General features: G+C 40.3%; 2 protein-coding genes across 2 annotated transcripts; one reads left to right on the top strand and one right to left on the bottom strand.

The window, feature by feature from the left end:
- Nucleotides 1–6961: 6961 nt before the first annotated feature.
- LOC128261345 (uncharacterized) lies at nt 6962–8362 on the bottom strand. Its single transcript, XM_052995004.1, has 2 exons — nt 8209–8362; nt 6962–8148 (listed from the first exon to the last, which is right to left on the bottom strand). The coding sequence occupies exon 2, from the start codon at nt 8121–8123 to the stop codon at nt 7068–7070; it is 1056 nt and encodes a 351-aa protein (XP_052850964.1). The 5' UTR covers nt 8124–8148; nt 8209–8362; the 3' UTR covers nt 6962–7067.
- Nucleotides 8363–9105: 743 nt separating this feature from the next.
- Nucleotides 9106–9903, top strand: LOC128261583 (uncharacterized). The gene has a single exon (XM_052995355.1). The coding sequence runs from the start codon at nt 9257–9259 to the stop codon at nt 9788–9790; it is 534 nt and encodes a 177-aa protein (XP_052851315.1). The 5' UTR covers nt 9106–9256; the 3' UTR covers nt 9791–9903.
- The last annotated feature ends 2878 nt before the right edge of the window (nt 9904–12781 follow it).

The following is a 12781-nucleotide window of genomic DNA, read 5'->3' as shown; positions in this document are numbered from 1 at the left end:
AAATAAATTAAAACAAAATGCGAACTTTCGCTCCAGCAAGCGTTAAATGCATAAAGTTTATGAAAACCAACAAATGGCATGGCGCTCGAGCAGGGACTGACCAAGTTTTTGGGCGGCCACTCATCGAAGTTGAAGACTTTTCCCTACTCTGCTAGATTTCTTAATTAAAAATTTCATTTAAACACCAAACAATGAAAAACGGGTCTTGGCGAATTAATGATAAGGAAAATGAAAGGCAAAAAATAACTAGCCATGCATATAAGCCAAATGCAAATTGCAAAGTTTGCTTTGAGAGGGTGAAAAAGAGTTTGAAGATGGCAAAACAAAGAATACGAGCAACACATAACTTTCAAGAAGCTTTTAATTGAATCCTCAATTGGGCAAATCATCACGGAAGCTTTTAAACGTTATTTTTATTGAACAGCTTTAAAAGTATTTTACTTATTGACTCATTAAATAAACGTCTCTTAAAGAGAGCTGAATTCAATATTTCTCAGGCTAGTTCCTTTATATACCTTAAAGAAGTTTTAATATCCAAGTACAAAAACTAATGCTACAGTCAGCTTTGCCAAAGACATTAATTAAACGGAAATACATGTTCTAAAAAATGAATTAATAGTAATAACACTTCTCTTGCGCCAAGAACTTTCATTCAAACACCTTTTGTGGCCACCAACTAAGCCAGAAATATTTATATGTTTTTTTATGCACACTAGTGTGCATTAATATTATTAAAACTAAACAACAATGGGAGTGCTAGCCCGGAGCACTGACCTCATTTGTCTGGCCGGAGAGTTGGAGTCGAAATGGAGAGTCGCCGGGGGCGGAGGGGCGTGGCAGTCCCTGTCGCCTCACTTGATGGAAGTCTTCTGTTGATTTGCAACGCCTTTTACTTTTCGCTTTATGCGCTCCTCCCATTTGTTTGCATTTGCGTTGACACTCACTTCATTTAGCAGCCCACAGCAGCAGTTGTAGCTGCACAAAGGCAGCAGCAGCAGCAGTAGCAACTCTTGCAACACCAGCAACACCAACAACAACAACAGCAACAACAGCAACATCAGCTGCGAGTGATGTATGCGAGTGCAAGTGCAATCCGCCCCCGGCTGCAGGTTAAGAACCTTCTTTTGAACTTTAAAATGTTTGCTTTTGGACATGTGGGCGGCAGAAAAGCGAGCTGAGTCGACAGAATGATACCCTGATCACTGAGGTAATAATTCCCCTTTTCAATAATTATTAAAAATATTATAAGCTTAGCCTTGATTAAATTCGCTAGGAACAACTTTCGATTAACAAGTTTGTCTTAAAAATAAACTACAGACAGTATTTAAGTATAAATCTTAATTCCACCATACTTTTAATTTTCATTTTTATTCCGAGTCTAAAACTGTATTCTAAGGTCTCTATTTTTTAAACCTCATAATTTTTATTTGGATGCTTGGTATTAATCCAATACTCATCTTAGTGAGACATTTTATATACCCAATAATTTAAAATTCAGAAGTATTGGTTTCAATGACAATTTTTTTTGGGTGTACATATAGTTGCGATACCAAATTAATAAAACTACCTGGAATGTAAAGCTTTTTAGGTTTATAGTGACGTAGGTTATTTGGGTGTTCACCGAGTGCTTTTTAAAATTTTAAAAACTAATCAAAATCAAAAAATTGTGGCAATGAATGTACAAACCAACACACATTTGAAAAGGATTGGATTCTTTAATAATTTTAACCTGTAGGGTAGTTGCACATTCGACTATACTTTTTGCTTATTGCTTACATATTTATCTTACCACTGCAGTAGTACCCCCTTTACCCCTTAAACTTGCTCATACCCTCATCTCTGTTTGTGTTTGCTTTGTGGTTTTGCCATCACATCCAGTCCCCGGGACGCTTTTTAATCTTAAGCGCCTTCCATTCGCCACAATTGTCCAGGCCGTGAGTCGACTGCCCCTCATGGTTCTTGGTTCTCCAGCCAGCTGAGCAAATATGTATAACCATTTTTACCCCTTGCCGCAATTCCACCTGGCGACTTATGGCCGGCTTATGTGCTCGCAAACCAATTAAAACGGCCAACGGAATTGTAAGACCCCCGACACGAAGGCAATGGCAGCAAATTAATTTCAAGGGATTACGACTGGGCCTGGAACTGTATTTAGTTGATTTTATTTGGATATCCGGTCATGGCCCAGAAATCAAGGCCTCCGATTGTGCTCGTCTATGTGTGCTATTTTGAAGTTTCTCGATTAATGGGCTAGTGGACTAGTGGACTAGTGGACTAGTGGGCTAGTGGTCTAGTATATAGTTCAACAGTTCAGCGCAGCAACCACCCGTATTTTGTCTTGTATTTGTAGGCTTAACTGTAAGTTTCCCTTCGTCTGAGTGGGGGCAGTTTAGTGGACTCTTCCCCTGCAACATTTTCCATTACTCCAGCTGCTGCCTCGAAACGTTGACGGCGATGTACCTCAACACTCTGTTCCGGATTCAGGTTCCCAAACCAATTTTCATCTTCCTCCACAGCATCTTCGGGTTCTTCTTGTAGGCTTCTCCAGATGTATGGCATTAGTCGCTGTAGGTACCCAAGTTTCCAAAGCAAAGCACCAATTGAAAACAAAACTACATTGATGAACAGACATAAAGGCCAGTGTGTTGTAATAAAATCGGCAGCCGCGGCAACCACACGTGTGATTTGTACAGCGAGTTGACCCATTATTATGATAATTTCGTTAGGGAAATGACACGTCTCGATTCGCTGCTTAAAATAAACTGAGAAATATTTAAACGGTTAGAATATATGGCTTACCTTATTATACTTTCAGCTAAAAACAATCTGATGAATCTTTTCAACCTCTTGCTTGGAATGAACTGAGAAAAGGTGAAACAGTTAAATTGTTTATTAAAAAATCATAGCCTACTTTATTAACAATATCAGCTATAATATAAAATAAAAAAATTCACAGTTCAAAACTTTTATTACAAATTTGTAATTGCTCAAAAAATCAAAACTTTGCAAATAAATAAAAAAAATAATAAAAAACAATTGAAATCTTAATATTTAAGTAAAACTCGAACCAAAATTGTATAAATGTTATTAGTGCTATTAATGGCTTAAATATATCAGTGAACAAATAAAAAAGAAAAAAATGTTTACCTTTTTCTTTTAATTTGTATTTTAGTGGTTTATTTATATGTAATTGAAAGCTTTAAAACGAAACTTTTGCCTGATTAATATGTTTTTGTGGCAAGTAACTCCCCAAAATGAGTTGTACGTGAGCACTAAAATCGTGGACTTAAGGCTTTGAAACAAAGTCACAGCACACATGAGTGTGCAGCATTGTTCACTTTCGACGAGGACAGCACTCAGGTCCTCAGTTTCGGCATGAGACTGGGCCTGAGCCTGACCAGCACTCAAGGGTTCAAGAAAGCCCTTAACCCGCTGCTTGAGGCAGTGGCTAAATCCACACCACAGTGCCAAGCAGTGGCATGAAAATAAATTAAAAATGTGTTAGACTCGCACCCACACGCATAAGGCAGCTCGGACTCTTATCCAGGCGGCCGCATACACAGACATATTTAGGAACGTGACTTGGCTGTCCTGGGACAGCCACACACTCGCACCACCAAAGCCACCGACACCGCCACCTCCCCCTCCACCTTCACCGCCAAAGCCGTATAAATTTAGCATGTTATGAAAAATGTATGGTATACAGAGACTGACTGAAGGCAGCATTGCCTTTGTCCGCATGGCACGTAGTCGGTGCCACGCCCAGTCTCCTCCGCTTTTAATGACAAAAGTTATGACGACAAATGACTCGGTTGACTTTCACTACGAAATCAGAGCCGCAGCTCCACAATGGGACCATGAATCATTTCCCGCTGACTTGACTCCGCTTTCTGAATTCACTTTTGCCATTTGGCCGCCCTGATTTGTAGTCGCTGCTAAAAGCGCTCTTCATTTATCATTATGCAAATTATAAATTACATTTTAACGAAACGCAGATAATAATGTAAGCGTTTTAATGCCCCACCGATAATTATGCAAGTATTGCTGCATCGGCGCAAAATTCACGTTCCACCGCAGCCGCCGTCGCGTCGTGCAAATTGAATTTGTTAATCAACTGCATTTAGGCTTAATTAAAAGTGCGCATGTAGGCGATAAAAAACAGGCGTAACTTTAACATTAAATTTTAAATTGTTAAATATAAAAGTCGGATATTAGAACGTGACTCGGGGGATTTGTCACGCATTCGACCAACGCAATTATAAAGTAGTTTTCGGTTTCAAACATATTTTAGTCAATTGTACACATTTGCCGTGATCAAATTAGCAGGAGCTGAGCTATTCCCTTTCAGACATCCATAATCGTAAATACCTAATTAGACGTCGCCTTGGGTTGAGCTGGGCAAAGTGGACCAATTAAATTCAATCCTGGGCACTTTACACTGGTTATTAAATGCAGCCCACTTATTTCGAGCTGCAGGCCAAGAACACGCTTCCCTTTGAACCTGTCAAATAAACATGAAATGTAAAATTTGATTACGGATAATATTGCCTCATTTGCTGGCCAGGTCTCAACCCAATGACTTCTAATCAAACTTGATAGTTATTGCAATAGTAAATCCGCTCTAGGCTACAGTTAGTGTCACAAGATGCCTCGAATATGCGATTTTATTATTAGGCAATTTAAGCCCTTTCCCAAAAGCGCTGACTCTTGTTCACTGTGTTGTGCCTGTGCCACGGGCGACCGCCTGCCATGAAATGCTTTAATTCAATTATATTACGCATACGCAACGTGGTCCGGTCACAAAGAGACATGTGCACCAAAGTCGGTTGTTAAAGTGCGCCTTTGAAGTTTCCCCGCATGACCGATAGTGTGTGTATTCCAGCTTATATCTGCACTGCGACAGTTTGAAGTGTGTTTAGCTATGGAGTGTGTGTGAGTGTGTGTTTACTTACTCCTTTCTAGAGCCGCAATTAATTAGCATGGCCTTGTTTACCCATCCAGGAGCACATACATTCTCTCTGTCTTATATGTTCAAAACAGGTATTTATTGGGGCACAATGTATAGCTTAAAAACTTTGAATAAATTTTTAACTTAAATTTGGACAAGTACATCAATTGGAATGTTAAAAATAAATATCTGACTATTTTCAAAAAATTGTATTAAACAATTTAATTAAACAATAAATTAATATTTATATACATATAATATTAAAAATGGTTTAAGCTTTCATTAAATTGTCAGTATAAAAATCAACTCAATAGACAAATAAAAATTTTTAAAATTTAAATATAATTGCCTGAATGCCTGTTACACATATATACAAAAATTGGAAAATAATTGAGGTTTGTGCAGCCACAGGAATAAAATGTTATTTATTTTTACATTTTTTTAGGTACATACTCTTAATGGTTTTTGTGACCCAAAATCGATAGTATGAAAGTAATTTGGGCTTGTGCCGCAACTTTCAAACTAATTCGTTCGTTTTCTCCCCTTATCTGAGTACAAATTACTTTGGAAATATTTCTAAAGAAAACCGCCGCCTACATATTTCCACCTTTTTTAATATTTTATGCTCTTTATAGGCGCAATGTGGGCTGCATCTGATGGCGTTGCCACTTTTGCCTTTGTGCAATTGCTTTTTGCGGATATTGTTGTTAGTTTTACTTTTGAGATCCGTGTTGGTTTTCGCTGTTTGTTTTTGCGGCATTGTGCGATGGCGCTTTTGTTTTACACGGCCAGTATTCCAGCACCGAGACTGTGGTTCTTGTAGCTTTTGTAGTTTTTGTAGTTGCCGGCTGCTCCGGCTGCCGTGTCCTATTTGTATCCTGTTGGCACCGCACACAGATACCCACACATACTTATGCTCACTCGCATTTATGTCTATTGGCGCGCGTCCATTTCCATTTCATTTCCGTTATTGCAAAACTTTTCGTATTAAATATATTTTTCTCTCAGCGTTTTGTTTCATTTCGAAGCCTTTTCCTTTGCCTTTGCCGTTGTTGTTGTTGTTGTTGCTGTTGTCGCTTTTTGCACTCTAGAAAAGTTGTTTGGTGCTGGTATTTCTGGTACTTTATGCGCCGTAGCCATTATTGCAGTTGTTTCCTTTTATTGTACAAGTACAAGCATAAAATCGCAGTATTTCCATATAAATATTTTGTGCACTTGCCTCGCCTCCGCCTCATTTATTGTGGCCTACTTACGGACAAGTGTGCTCGGGCCAGCGGCTTACAAATTGACATGCAATTAAATGTAAGCCACAGGCATTTATTATAATTGTTACACCCTTCAGGATACCCATCTGATTTTCCGGGCCCGCTATTCCGCAATTCCGCAGTTCCACAGCTCCTGGCCAAAAGCTGACGCTGATTAGGCAGCCAGCAGCAACAAACTAACATTGTTGTCGTCGTCGCCCGCTGGCAGCTGCAATTAGCATTCTGCGCTGTAATAAATAAAGTAAAATTAACCACAATACCCCAAACAAAACGCTCGACCAAATTGTCCCCATTAATTTTGTTTTCAAACAGAAATTCTGGCGCAAGCCCGTGTACAACTATTGTTGGCCTTTAATTTGGATTTTAAAACTGTTTACTTTGCTAATAAGTACCTTAAAATATTTTCGAATTAATCTGATTTTCGGTTTCATTTCTGAAACAGAAAAGTTTGCAACCGTTGTTATTTTGATGCACATTATACACGTTGCAAAGGCTTTAATTGTTTATAATTCACATATTATGCTGTATTTTCAATGACCAGGAATGCAAATATGTTTTTAATTCACAGTAGCGTGTGTCGAGCAATACCTTATTAATGTTCGAATTTATTTTGCAAAATGAAGCTCACTTTTTGCATATATTATAGGCCAATTGCATTCAAAACGTACAAGCGACCGCAAATTTTTAGCGCATTTGAATTAATCGCACAGAGTATCAGCAAAAAATGTTGAACCGCAAATCAGGTTAGTTTCCTCTTTACTGCCTCATTTACTTTAATGGTATGAAAGTTTTAAAAAATAATGATTGTAAGAACTACTAATTTTCAGTTATATTTTTCTGTAGCGATTAGTTTGTTAAGAGAGGACAGCATCGCTGAACCAGAAGGTCATGCGATCCCCTTGTGACAGCTTTTGTGGCACGGCGATCGAGTGATTCCGTGCCACTGAATTGTAGCGCCTGAAGTTTTCAGTGCCGGCATTAAGGCGACCTGCCATCTCGGCAGCCTGCTGATTGAGCGATTGTCTGTAGGACAAGGCAGTTTCAGACTGAATATAGAGGGGCCCATCCTTGGATTCAGGGAGTACACTTGAATTGTTGACTTTCGGCTTAGTTATGGCGATCGAAGAGGCTGTCTTGGCTGATTTGGAGCCAAGTTCAGAGGGAGTTGCTTCATCCTTTTGGATATCTTGACTTACAGATTTGGAAGGCTTTGCCACCAGGGATCCTTGGCTGCCAGAATCAGACTTTTGCGGCTTAAAAGATCTGTCCTCGACAGAGATTACTTCTGAGGTCTTGTGCGATACCTTTGACTCAGTTTTCTCTAGTTCCAAGGGTCTTGGAGACTTCAAAATATACTTGGGAGTGAGCTTGGCGCTTGAAGAACTTGTCTGGGATATATTCGATGCTTTGGAAGAGATGCTGGCTTGACTTGGTTTGTCAGCGCTACTCGCCTTGGAAGCCACACTGGAGTCTAAAGAGGATGGATTCGATTTGGACCTGCCATCTCCACTTGCCTGACGACTTGACCGCACTGGCATTAAGGTGCGAAGCGAGGCCTTCGACTTGGCATCCTCGACTAGCTTTTCTTTGGAAACACCCCCTGCACCAATGCGACCATTTTCATGAATGGCCGAGGCCTGCCTCTTGGCCACGGCCATCTCCTCGTTGATGGCCTTGGAAATGGCCACCTCACCCAGCTGTGACTGGCCCAATTTCGGCTTGCTGTCCCGGGAAAGCGACTTCTTGGAGGCAGATCCTACAGCCTCCTGCGAATATGCTCGCTGAGCTACGAAAACCGGGGGCGGATACGTAACGCAGGTGGGGATTTTGAATTCGGAGCGGGCTCCGCTGTTGGGCGGTCCCACATTAAACGGATTGAAGGGTTCCACGTCGAAGTCATCGGGAAACATGTTGGCCAGCAAAGAGGTCAGTTGCCTATGAATTATATGGCTTATTACAAAGTGTGTAGTTCCACATGATTACCATCTCACTTACTTGATGGGACTTTAATTTTTAAAGGAAAAGGCCTGGATATGGTACTTTCCGGTCTTTATGTCGATCAGCCGAATATGTTCTTGTTTGATTTTTGACTAGCTTTTTATTCTAAAACATCTAAAACAAAGTGACATAAAAGTCAGTTTGAACTGGATATAAAAGGCACACTGTAGAAGAATAGGACGAACTAGACCAATCATGGCTGAATATTTTGCGATCCACTATACATTTTGTTGCCCCTATCCAAATTTTAAACCAAGTGAGAATTAGGCAACGCCAATTATTTTATTATCAGCTTTACATTTAATCCGTTTAAAAAAGGAAGGAATATTAAAACGCGATTTCCAGACAAGCACTTAACCAAAAAATCAAGAAAAAAAAACTTAAATTAAAAGGTAAGAGGTAAATGCATCAAAAAAAAATTAGGAATTTTTTTAGACAATAAGATCCATTCTTAATTATATAGATTCTATTAAAAACCTACTTTTCTGGCTACAAAAACTAAAATGCTTTTCAGAATATCGTATATTTTTCCGTATTTATTTATTTTTCAAATATGTTTTTTCTGTTTTCATTCATTTTCTAAACATGTTTTCTCAGATAAGTACAGTTTTCAATTATGTTTCACATAAATTGGCCAGCCATGGCTATCTTTTGTATTAAAAAGTAATCTTTTTCACCTCTTTGTGTCTTCCCTTTATCTGCACTCTGGCAGTCTGGGCTGTCTACTTCAAGTTCTACTCTTGTCTTAATTAAAAATTTTCCTTTGGCCCCAACTCTGTGTATCAGTTCAGAGTGTACGTGCTGATAAGGTGAACAATCCTTTGAGTTGTTCAGTCATGAATCAAAAGCATTCAGAGCTAAGACTCTGAAGTAGCATGTGGCAAAATAATGAGCACTTCAAAAAGCTGTCAAGAGAGCAGCACAGAAATTGCTGTCAATATCTTTTCCGACTCTAGCCAGTGTTTCGATCATCATTTCGGTGTCAGGTTGTGCAAATTTGAGTATTGAAATTTAAGTTAAAAAAAATAGTGCTACAGATATCATCATGTCTAGAGTGCAGAAGTCGGCTGGCAGTCAGCATTCGCCGGGCGGGATGGTCTCCTACGGCAGCGGTATCGTCTTCGGCGGGAACGTGTATCCGGTTCTGGTTGACGGAGTGCCCATGCAACCGCCCATGGGGGCTCATCAGGCGGCGGCCCAGCAGCGCCTGCAGATGCAGCAGCGGCCGATGCAGATCCCGCCGCAGAAACCCATTGTTTCCCAGCGGGCACATCCGACATCCCACGCTCCAGCAGGAACGTACATGACCAAACAGGTGCAGCAGAGCCCACTCTGTCATCCTGGTGATGTCAGGATGCAACAGCAGCAGTACCACAATTTCGCCATGATGCAGCAGCTTCAGGTGCAGCTTCTGCAGCAGCGACAGCAAATGCAGATGGCCATGGGCCATCCCTACAGCCATTACGGCCAATACAACCTGCAACTGCAGCGGAATGCGGGCGGTGATTCTGGCGGCTGGAACGGCTACGCCATGATGCAGCCATCGGATGTTAATAAGCCGTATTCGTTTAGCGACTGAGTCTTTTTCCCTTTGTGACTGTGAGAAGAAATGATTTAGTTAAAGGTGAACTTTTAATCTCTCTAATCAAAGTGTGGCATTAAGCATATGGCAAGTCAAGCCTGAAAATTGTATTCTCTGCTGTGCACTCCTTTGATGCTCCATTTGGGGGAACTTTTTTTGCTCAGCATAACATGGCCATAATTTGCAGTAGCTCGTCTGGGGCGCTTTTTTGCACTTCATCGAGCCGTGAGGGTGCCTCCTCGTTTCGGGGGTTGGTCGTCATTTAGTGGTAAATTTCCGTCTTAGTTGCCAACGAACGTCAGACGTGACATTTTGCAAATTCCGTTTTCAGCATTTTGTAATCGTTTCAGCATACGTGTACCACCAAGAGGGGATCCCCCGCATCGCCTCCCTTTGGCCCTGCTCCTGCCGGTGACACTCACTCAGGTTGTTTGTGGTGCTGTACCTACTTCCGAAGGGTACGAGGAGCAAGTGTGGCCAAGGGGTTGCAACTGGTTTAGTAGTGGCTTCCGATTTTTTTTCCTTGGCTTTTAGCAGTTCTCGAGATGATACCCCACAAGGAAGCGGTGAAGTGGTTGTTTGAGGTCGTTTAAATATGCTGAGGAATTTGATAGAAAATGTTTTGTGAATCAATTTTTTAATTACATTTATAAGGGCGCCAAAGAGATTACTAGCTTTTTGAAATGACTTGAAAGGGTGTCTAAAAGTATGCAATTAAAAAAGAACGGCATCATTCCGAAAAATTCGTACGAACTTACGGACTTCAAATATATTGTTGCATACTCTTAGTCACCTTTTTTTAGTAATGGGAAAGTCGTAGCTGTTTCTGTGGCAAAATATTATTTTTTTCTTTCAAAACATAGCAAAGTTAATTACAACGGTCTGTTCGTTGATTTATATTAATAAGCTGCAGAACAGCGCGAGCAAAGGTTAGCAAGGCCACATTAAATAAATTAAATAAAGACTCCTTTAACAATCCACACAAGCCAAAGCAATCCATAATATTGGAAATATTTATGCAGACATTTTCTTCCTTTTCACCTTGACAACGTGAGCAGGCTTTGATTTAATTTGTATATATCTCACGTTTCTAAGAATTAAAATAGAAACTCATTCATTGCCTAGAATTTGAGCACATTAGGGCCCAGCTAAGGTTCTCGATGTTCAACTTTTTTGCTTACTGTGATAATTAACATTATTTCCATAAATAACTTTCTTTGTGGCATGGCTACGATGCTAAGCTTCTGACGTCATTGGGATTTTGCTGGAGCAAACTCAAGCCGCAAGCTGCATGTTGGCAAACACTCATACACTCAGCGCTCCCTAATGATGATCCCTAAAGTCAACTTGCTAAAGTAACACGAGCTTCAGCACACACACGCATACACACGCACACACAACCCACACACGCACACTGGGACAGCGGACTCATAAGCACACAGTGGTATTAACGCCATAATTCGTAAGTTACACACACACAGGCGCCGCAAAAGGATTAAGTTATATTAAAGTTGTGAGCGCTGCATTTTAAGTTCGGTTCCTTTGACGCTGGCAAAAGTGCAGGAAGCCATGCAGTCGAAGCCAAGGAACTCGCACACACGATCTTGAGTGGAAAAGGACCCTGTTCGTTATGCAAATTTCAGCTGACCCACATTTAAATAATAATAATATTCGGAGCCCGTGCGAGCCCGTTATAAATGCAATATATGGCATAAGTTTACGCATTGCAATCCGCGCTCACGAAAATACCCCTTGGCTTGTATAAATTTGCAATATTTTTATATAGTCGCAGTCGCTGGTATTTTTTCCAGCCAGTTACAGGTCAAGTGGTAATTTCTGTTCTCTTATTTTATTTCGTTTTTATTGTTCTTGTCCTTGCCTTTTAGGTGTGCGCACATTTATGTGAAAAGTTGCGCAAAAGTTTAATTTAAAAAATGCATTTTCACTGACTTTGACCGTCCTGCTGAAAGCCATAAAAAAAGGCTAACGAAAAATGCCACAAAACCGACAACTATGAGCTGGAAGTTCGAGTCAGGGAGACTGGAAATTAAATCAAACAAATATTCCTTCTTTTGCCCTCAGTTTTGCGCATTTAAATCAATTTACGCTCCGCTTTGTCTTCTCCGCCTTAATTAATTACCAGCTAACAGCTTGGCGTTTAATTGTTTTGGCTTTCGAGCCACTGGGAGTAAGGAAATAAACAGAAAGCGCTTTTATCGGTGGATAAATTCAAAGCATTGCCCTAATTCACTGCGCACGCTGAGTGGAATCAGCGACGAGCACCATGTCTGATTAAATTGGATCTGCGGCTGCAGATGCCAGTGAGCACTTGGCGAATTTAATTCTCAACCTGTCATATGATATTCAAGTTGCTTCTTAACACTTTGCCGAAAATTGTTTACGACCCCACCGTGCCTAATAAAACTTATATGTCTGGGAGTCATAAAACCCACACAGCAGCACAATTCAAGACCAAATGGCATACGATTTTTAGGCCAGACCGTTCGCAATTTGCGAGGGCGCATGAAAACGGAGCAGCCAACTTGTTGAAGTGTTTATTGTTTAGAATCCCGCGGCGTCGGCATCAGAATACATAAAACATTTTTTCGTTTTAAATAAAAGATACGCAGATGAGAGTCTTGGAGGGCGGGTAAGTAACCTCTTAAGTTTCTGCAAGGTTTGGGTGTATGACGGAGAATTGGATACGCATTTCAAGTCTGAAGGAGGTATTCCAGACGTTTGTTGTGGGGTTAAGACTTAGGACAGGCCAACTGCGCTCAGTTATTTCAAAATTAAGAATGGCGTCAAGAATGGCATTAACCTGACTTCTTTGAACTGTTTTCATGACAGACTAAGCTTCTTGACTGAAATTAATATTGGATATACAAATGCAGGTCTGGAAACAGTTTTATTAAATACCAATACTACCTTTAAAGAATTTTCTAACTTTGTAGGAAAAACTCGGCTTATACCAAAAAAATCTTTTAA

The sequence above is a fragment of the Drosophila gunungcola genome, unplaced genomic scaffold (assembly GCF_025200985.1).
Source record: "Drosophila gunungcola strain Sukarami unplaced genomic scaffold, Dgunungcola_SK_2 000001F, whole genome shotgun sequence".
Taxonomy (NCBI): domain Eukaryota; kingdom Metazoa; phylum Arthropoda; class Insecta; order Diptera; family Drosophilidae; genus Drosophila; species Drosophila gunungcola.
Note: the sequence above shows the minus strand (reverse complement) of the source record. Positions and strands in the feature narration are given on the sequence as shown.

What these genes read in the sequence shown, in the direction of transcription:
- LOC128261345 (XM_052995004.1), bottom strand. Translation starts at nt 8,123, where the DNA reads ATGTTTCCCGATGACTTCGACGTGGAACCCTTCAATCCGTTTAATGTG.
- LOC128261583 (XM_052995355.1), top strand. Translation starts at nt 9,257, where the DNA reads ATGTCTAGAGTGCAGAAGTCGGCTGGCAGTCAGCATTCGCCGGGCGGG.